Source organism: Miniopterus natalensis, chromosome 7 (assembly GCF_054644295.1).
Source record: "Miniopterus natalensis isolate mMinNat1 chromosome 7, mMinNat1.hap1, whole genome shotgun sequence".
Classification (NCBI taxonomy): domain Eukaryota; kingdom Metazoa; phylum Chordata; class Mammalia; order Chiroptera; family Miniopteridae; genus Miniopterus; species Miniopterus natalensis.
Window position 1 is genome coordinate 63,226,060 of NC_142087.1, and position 8,534 is coordinate 63,234,593.

Sequence of the window (8,534 nt, forward strand, 5' to 3'; positions counted from 1 at the left end):
AGGAGTTGGAAGAGGGAGGGTATGGTGGTTCATGAGTTAAGGTAAAGCCAGTGCTGGAGCAGATAAACCTGAAATCCCATGGCTTACCCTGCAGCAGTGTAGTCACCACTGACCTCAAGTCCAGACAGAGTAGGGGAGCCTGGACGGTTTGCCCGGGACCCAGGCCATGAGAGTGGCTGCCAACTTCAACACATAGCTTTCAAAGTCCCCCTGGGCACCAACTTCCAGCTGAAGCCGAGGGAAGAGAAAGCTGAGACTCTTGCAGGAGGTTTTTATGGATCAGGCCTGGAAATGGGGTCCACACATCACTTCCACCCCCATTCCATGGCCTCCATCACACAGCCACATTTAACTGCCAGGGCGGTGGGAGACAGGCCAGTGTGTGCCAGGTGGAAAGGGGGCTTACATGGGACATGACTGCTGCCTTAAGCATGAGAGTGGCAGGCATGGGGAAGAGAGAATGTGCCGATCTGGGGGGACCACAGAGGGCAGAGCCAAGCTCAGGGGTGTAGGTTGAAGGGGACAGATACAGGTTTGACAAAGAAAGGATTTTCTAATATTAGGGCTTCCCAGAAGTGTCTGGGCATCTGCTAGAGGACAGCTGTTAGGAAGAGGAAAGAGGAGACGCTCATCCTTACTAGTTAGCGGAGGAGCCTTGGGGTCTGCACGGTCCAACTTCAGGGTTCTCTGGGTCTTTTTTAATAATGACCATAATGGTGATGATGCCTGCTGTTCAAAGCTTTAACTCTCTATCTCTTTGCCAAAAGATCCAGTGTCATACGGTGGGGCGAAGGGAGGGACCCGAGGCCCAAAGAGGGAAAGACTTGCCCAGCCTGGAGCTGGGCAGTGGCAGAGCTGGGCTGAGCTCTGCAGTGCCCGATCCTTTCCAGTCCTGGGAACCTGTGAGGCTGATCCTCTTTCAGGTCTGCAGCCCTGGCCCAGAAGCAGCCCCTGAACCCCAGTGTATTAGGGGATGATCAGTTACTGCTGTTTCACTGATCTCTCAGTCTAAGGTTACGGAGCAGCACCATGTCCTCCCGGGAAGCCAGTGACCTTCAGAATCCATCAATTCCCTGAATCATTGATGAATTTTCCTGCAAAGAGATCCAGAGCTGGGGTGAGGGGCAGGGTAATGGTGAGGCTAAGGCCCACATGGGAGGCCCTCCGAGGGGACAGCAGCTTAGGTCTTAAGCTCAGCTACATTCCTCCCTCTGCACTTGGGCTGTAACATAATTAGCCAGGTCATGATTTAAGTGGAGCCCCCCAGCACTGAGAAGTAATGCCATCCTCCAGATTAGACCTTGCCCTGAGATAACACAGCACTGAGCCCACAGGGCAGATGGTTAACCCTGTCCTACTTAGGACAAAGAGCGTCAGTATCTGTGCCCAGAGCCAATGTTCAGCCAGTGCACACCCAGAACACCTTACTGAAACCTTAATATACTTTCATGTTGGCTGGCAAATAACTACTGACTGCTCAAGGCTTCTGAGTGTCCCTCCCTATCCCCATGTTCCAGATGCCAGGACCTCCCCTTGGTCTAGCCACTAAAAGGTTTCTGCCTGGCACAGCAGGAGGGCTTTAGCCTGGTGGTGAAATAGTTTGAAGATCTAGCCTACCTGCCTTTATTTGTCAAACTTCCAAAGGCAACATATAGTAGGAAGAGCTCTAGGCTATCAGGCCCTGTCCCACCCGCCTCGCCTCCACTGATCTTTCTTACTGAGGCTTTTTACTGCTGGCACCTGAGGGAAGCAGGCTCCTCCACCCACCCCAGCAGTGCTCAACCCAAGACAAATGGGAACAGGTGTAGAGATAGCCCAGCAATCCCGGTAAGTGAAGTCGCCTCTCAGATGTGTTCCACACTGCCTCCTGGAGAACACCAGTGGAACTGAGCCCCAGGTGCCCACAGGAGGAACCTGTTCATAGGCACATCCTCTACTGGCTTCTTTCCTATACCCCTCCCAGTGCATTTTCAGGGATCACCGCCATATAACTACCTACACCCCAATCCTTGTCTCTGGAGAGATCCAGCCTGAGGCAGAGTTCTAGCCCTAGACCTCCTGTAACCAACCATGACCTTGAGCATGTCCCTTTCCACCTCTGGGCCTCTATTAGATTTGTGAGGTCAAAAAAGCAGCACCTGCTCCAAATTTGTCACTGGTGAGGATCATGAGAAAGAAAATGGCTAAAAACCTTTCTCCAAACAGAAAAGCAAAAACACCCAGGAATGTCACCATGCTGAGGGGTCTCCTTCTCAGGGTGGCAGCGGCAACAAATGATTTTCATGTCCTGCTCTGCTCCCACAGCCATTGACTTTCTGGAGAAGATCCTGACCTTTAACCCCATGGATCGCCTAACAGCTGAGATGGGGCTACAGCACCCCTACATGAGCCCGTACTCATGCCCCGAGGATGAGCCCACCTCACAGCACCCCTTCCGCATTGAGGACGAGATTGACGACATCCTGCTGATGGCCGCCAACCAGAGCCAGCTCTCCAACTGGGACAGGTGTGATTCCAGAAGTTTCCAGCCCTGGAGCCGAGAGCCCACATTCCTGTCCTCCCATTTCTATTTTGCCTCTGATTCTTTGTGACCTTTCCCTCTGTCTCCCTCGTTGTATAGCCCAGGGGTGCTTTCCCCAACTTACCTTCCTGCCTTCCTCTCTCCTGTCCCCTGACACTCCCAGTATAGGACCAGCCTGTCTCACATGTATGGCTCAGGGGCCTTCCTTTGTGCAACACAGCCACCACCAGCAATGTTCCACAGCATTGAATGAATACCCACTGTAGGAACTGACTTCTAGTAGGCTGGGAATTTGCCCTGGAGAAGTAAACTGCAGCAATACAAGGCAAGAAAACTGAAAAATTTACCACTATACAACATGTTCATGTGTCCATATCATTCACACCTCCACAGAATGCCACTGCTGGTATTGCCCATTGACACATGAGGAAGCCACAGTTCAGACAGCCTAGAGACTGGCATTGTGTCACATAGCCAATATTTGGCCCATCTGGGGTCCTCCCCAATCTGCATCCATGTCAGACACTGCTAAGCGATCATAGGACTCTCCTGCTAAACTGGGCCGAACATCAGAATCCTTCTCAACACAGTTGGGTAGAATATACTTTTTAAAGAAGGTACTTTCTTTTAAAATATGTTTTTATTGACTTTTAGAGAGAGAGAAGAAGAGAGAGAGAGATAAACATCAACGAGAAACATCGATTGGCTGCCTCCTACCAGGGATCGAGCCCACAACCCAGGCAGGTGCCCTGACCGGGAATCAAACCGGTGACCTCTTGGTGCATGGGTCAGTGCTCAACCATCTGAGCCACACTGGCTGGGCTAAAGAAGATACTTTTAAAAAAAGATACTTTAAACAATCTCCCCATAGGTAAGGCATATAATGGTCTCTTAGGTCCCTTCCTATTCTGGTGGTCTTAAATTATGCAACTAAACGTTTGGGCATCACCATCTGCTGTTTTGGGGAGTGACAGCTGATAGCTGCTCAGTTTAGTAATAAAGTAGAGGGCTTAGCAGCTAGGACTCCGAGGGGTCTAAGTGGGAGCCCCACTGTTGTGAGGATGTGACAGCTAGTTACATAAGTGACAGATAAGCAATTTCTCCTTTTCAGTCATTTGACAGATAATGGATTTCAGATTAAGGAGGCACCAAGGGAAGGTCAGTGCCACGCTGCTATTTGGGACAGGTTTATTGGTTTGTCTGCGTTGACCGTTGTTATCAAGAGTTGCCAGCAAAAAGAGATTAATGAAGACTCTTCTGCCACCCCCTGTGCTTGGCCTGCCCTTGACTGTGGTCCCTGCAGCCCCTCCTCCACTCCACAGCATTTGGGAAGCTCAGCGAGGCTCATCCCATGCTAATCACGGCTATGGCATGGGGCTGGTGCCAGGAAAAGCTGTAGCAGGGTTTCTTTGGCCACTGCCCATCAACCCTGACTACTTCTAAACCTAGTGCAGCTCAGCTCCCAACCTTTCTCATCATACATTCGAGAGGGAGGTGAAGGACAAACCCCTTCCTAGAGGCCCTGCTGCTTTGGGTAAACTGCTTAACCTCTAAACAGCAGTGTCCTCACCTGAGGCCAGTGATAACACTGAGTCCACAGGGCTGCCATGAAGTCTGCAACTTACGTTTGGCCCTTGGCATGTAGCAGTCAAGCGTTAGGCTCTTCACAAATTCTTCCTCCTAGAAATATTTGCAGTTTTGAAGACCCACATGGGAGGAGGTAGTGTTCACCTCTGGGAGTGACGCCTGTCCTAATGGCGTCAATGGGAGGGCGGGCAGTGTTGGGGCCTTCCCGTGCCTCGCAAACCATGTCGTGCGAACTCTCTCTGCACATCTGCCCTTTCACGCAGCCAAACCTGCCAGTCCTTGGGGTGTTGGTTTCTCCTGTGTGAGCACTAGCCCCCCGTTTTGTCATCAGCTGGCTGCTGCCTGCTGCTTCCTCCGTGCTCCCTGCCTTACCTGCCCCTCCCCCAAAGGTTCTGCTTAGAGCACCTGGCCCAGCCTGAGCTGATGGCTGGCCCTCCTGCCCACCTGCCCTTCGCTTGCTCTTGGCTAACTGACTCTGCTTTCTACGGCTGCAGGCAGCTGACAGAGGGCAGAATTCCAAGGATCTCTGGCCTTGCCTTCGGTGTCCATAATCTTTCTGTAGGCCCCACCTACTCTGCATCTATGCATGGTGCTGCAGGGCATCCAACCAGACCTACTAGAGCAGGAGTTCTCAGCCCTGGCTGTACCTTAGAATCACCTGGGGAGGTTTTAAAACCATGCTGATGCGGGACTCCACCCTAGATCTACTGAATTGGAATTGGGGGCGTAGGGCAGGTATAGGATTTTATTGTTAATTCCCTCAGGTGATTCTAATGTGAGCCAGGGCTGAGCAGTACTCATTAGGGCCCTGCTATTCAAAGTGTGGTCCCTGGACCAGCAGCAGCAGGTGGGAACCTATTAGAACTGCAGCACCCAACGCCTCAGCTCAGATCTACTGCCTGGAGATCTGCATTTGAACAGGGTGATTTGTGTGCACATCAAAGTTTAAGGAGCACTGCATAGGTGCACCCACTGGAAAGTAAGTTCATGAGGACAGGGATTTTGTTGTTTTGTTCACTGCCCTGTCTGATAATGTCTAGAACGGTGCCTGGTACAGAGCGGGTGCTCAAGAAATATCTGTAGGGCATCGAATGAATACAAAAGAATACAAGAGTTAAGTAAAAACGGTCCCTCACCCTGAGCCCCGGAGGCTCACCATCACCTTGCCCCATCACCCTCCCTCTTTGGAGCGAGGTGGGGCCAGAAGCTGGAGGGCCTGGGCTGGGGATCCAATCACCGTTCCCCCTGTACCCTCGCAGGTACCCCGTGAGCCTGTCGTCAGACCTAGAGTGGCGGCCCGACCGGTGCCAGGAGGCGAGCGAGGTGCAGCGCGACCCGCGCGCGGGCTCGGGCGCGCAGGCGGAGGACGTGCAGGTGGACCCGCGCAAGGACTCGCGCAGCAGCTCCGAGCGCTTCCTGGAGCAGTCGCACTCGTCCATGGAGCGCGCCTTCGAGGCCGACTACGGGCGCTCCTGCGACTACAAGGTGGGGTCGCCGTCCTACCTGGACAAGCTGCTGTGGCGGGACAACAAGCCGCACCACTACTCCGAGCCCAAGCTCATCCTGGACCTGTCGCACTGGAAGCAGGCGGCCGGCGCGCCCCCGACCGCCGCCGGGGCCGCGGACGCCGGGGCGCGCGAGGACGAGCCCGCCAGCCTCTTCCTGGAAATCGCGCAGTGGGTCAAGAGCACGCAGGGCGGCCCCGAGCGCGCCAGCCCGCCCGCCGAGGGCCCTGGGCGCCGCCCGGCCGCCTCCCCGCCCGGCCGCCCGGCCGCCCTCGACGGCGGCGCCAGCCCCCAATTCGACCTGGACGTGTTCATCTCCCGAGCCCTGAAACTCTGCACCAAGCCCGAAGACCTGCCAGACAATAAACTGGGCGACCTCAACGGCACTTGCATCTCCGAGCACCCTGGAGATCTCGTGCAGACCGAGGCCTTCTCCAAAGAAAGGTGGTGAGGGCGGAGGGGGAGCTCCGGCACCCCTCCCCGCCGGGGGCCACCCAGGAAAGCCGGGCCTGGCCGGAGGAGGCAGCCTCCCTGGCAACTCCATCGTCCTGGGGGTTAGCAGAACACAGGAAGGATCCGAGGATCAAGAGGAATGTTCATTTCTTAAACTGCCTTAATAACTAGCCTTTAACCTCTGGGAGCGGGTTTGAACAGGAGCCTAGTTTGGGGGTTGATCACTCCCCCAGCGTTTTATAAGTGGTGGCCTGCAGGGAGGAAACGTGTCTTAGACAGCAGTCGGCAGGCCCTCCCTGGACGGGTAGAAGTAGAACAATCTTGCAGGCATGGTGTTGAAACCAAGTGGCCCAAATAGCCTCAAATGACAGATGAGGAAAGAGTGAGAACCAGAGAAGCAAAGTCTGCCAGTGTCAGGGCAAAGCCTTGAACCCCAGTCTCCAGGCCCCCAGACCAGTGTCTGTCCACTTCATAATGTCTTCCTCTGCTGGGGTCGCACTGGCTTTTCAGTCAGAAAAGTTAGTCCAAGATGTATCTTCCCTGTTCATTACCACCTGACCTATTCCATGTTCTTTTATTCCGAGCGATGTTTTGTGCATTCTGAAATTGGAAACTGAGCCAGTTTCTTTTCCTAGTCAAGCATTTTTTTCTGGTGCCTCCAGTACATCGGTTTTCTCATTTGCACACCTCTGTATTTGCCTCACTCCTGCATGATCTGAAATGTTGGTTTAGATCAGATCAGTTTTGGGTCTGTGGGTAAAACAACTCATTCTCCCAGGCCTGTGCACACACCTCCTCCAGAACTCCTTTTGCACTTTCCTGACACATGCGCAGACACAGACACAGCCCTAGTTTCCAAGGGATGTCATATATGGGTGAGTTTGAAGATAGCAATTCCACAAATCCCTCCAGAGACCCCACACTCCCACACTGAATGAGGTGCTCGCCATAGAGCAGATATGTTGGAGAGAAAATTTCAGATGGGTCCTATCAGGTTTCATTAACACTGCCCTGATTTTCATCATTGATTTAGCCCTGGCAAAGAGCAGGCCCTAAAGAAGTGCATTGGAGAGCAAGTGGCCTGGGGACATGGAATCCAGAAAAGTGGGAAGGTGTGAAAGGTGGGGTCCCAACAGTGAGGGCACCTAGGGTCAAGCAGCAGCACAGAGACCTCATGACAAAGGAGGCAATCATGCCCCTCCTAGTTTAGGCCAGGATGAGTTTGGAGCATGCAAACCCAGAGGTGCACTCGCACGTAGAGCCTGGGTGATGGTGTGTGGGCACGGCAGCTCCTCTGCAGAAGCATAGTCAAGGCCCCTGGAATGCTGTGCCATTTCCATCACTGGTGTTCAGCTCCACCCCAGCCCCATCCCCATCCCCAACCCCAGCCTGCCCAGAGACACCCACAGGAAGTCTAGCCACTCTAAGCAGAGGATTCCCCAGTCTTGGTTTTGGCTGTGTTCACCCTCACCTCAACAGCACCTTAAATCTAATCAGCTAACTAGGATTTGTACATTGAAACCTGCAACATAGTAGAAACTTATATTTAAAAACAGAATTAATCACGCTGACCGATTTTTAAATGGAAAATATGTAAATATGAAGTATTTGGGGTTTATTTTATTTTATTTTATTTTAAAGAAAAGGAAATGTACACTGCTCCTCATGTGCCATTTGTCCTCAGAGGGTGGCTTTACATTTTTGGTAAAGGAACAAGCTGCTGACCTTGACCAGAAGTTCATATATATAATTGTTATTACAGAGGAATTGTTATTACTACTCATGTTTTAAAAAAATCTATTAAGCGTTATTAAACTTGATCAGGACGGGCCAAATAAAGTTTTATTGGAACATGGATTCATTTGTTCATTTGCGTATTATCTCAATCATTTATATGTTATCTGATGTTGTCTATAGTGGTGGATAACTCTTTGGAGCCCGGCTGACTTCTCCCTGCTCCCATGAAGGCCATTGTTTTGAAGGATTGCAGTTGGAGGGGAGGGGAGATGAGAATCTACACAGATTGGTAGTCAGAAAAGTGATTCCAGGATCATCTGGGTCTGGTCTGGAGTTTATACTGTAGATTTCAAACCATATCTAGGAGCCGATTCCAAACTTTCTGGCCAAGACTCATCTTTGCTCCAGTGACAAAACATGATAACATCATAAGGTTTGGGGGAGCCAACCACCCAAAGATACCTGCCTCAGCCACACCTTACAAAGGCCTGAGATTCTACCCGTCTGAAATTCGTCTTTTTGTAATACTTATGTCAAAGCATTAGCCCAAACTTCATTTGTTATTCAACAAATATAAATATAGACAATAGAGAGGATTTTAAAAATTGGCTGTTTATTTTCTTTCCTGAAAGATCTTTTGATTAAAGGAACTTTCTAGTGTTGAAATGCATCTGAGCCAAGAGGAGCACCCTGTTAAGCCAACTGGGATTCTCTCCAAAGTGTCAACTGAG

The 8,534-nt window shown here is 51.7% G+C and overlaps 1 protein-coding gene across 2 annotated transcripts in view; it reads left to right on the forward strand.

The window, feature by feature from the left end:
- The window catches only part of MAPK4 (mitogen-activated protein kinase 4), a 127,125-nt gene extending 119,202 nt beyond the window's left edge, over positions 1-7,923 (forward strand). For both annotated transcript variants that reach the window (XM_087819098.1, XM_087819097.1), the window contains 2 exons: positions 2,305-2,506; positions 5,368-7,923. In XM_087819098.1, coding sequence (XP_087675224.1) covers positions 2,305-2,506; positions 5,368-6,064 — 899 coding nt within the window. In that variant the 3' untranslated portion in view covers positions 6,065-7,923. The remainder of the gene's footprint in view (positions 1-2,304; positions 2,507-5,367) is intronic.
- Positions 7,924-8,534: the final 611 nt, after the last annotated feature.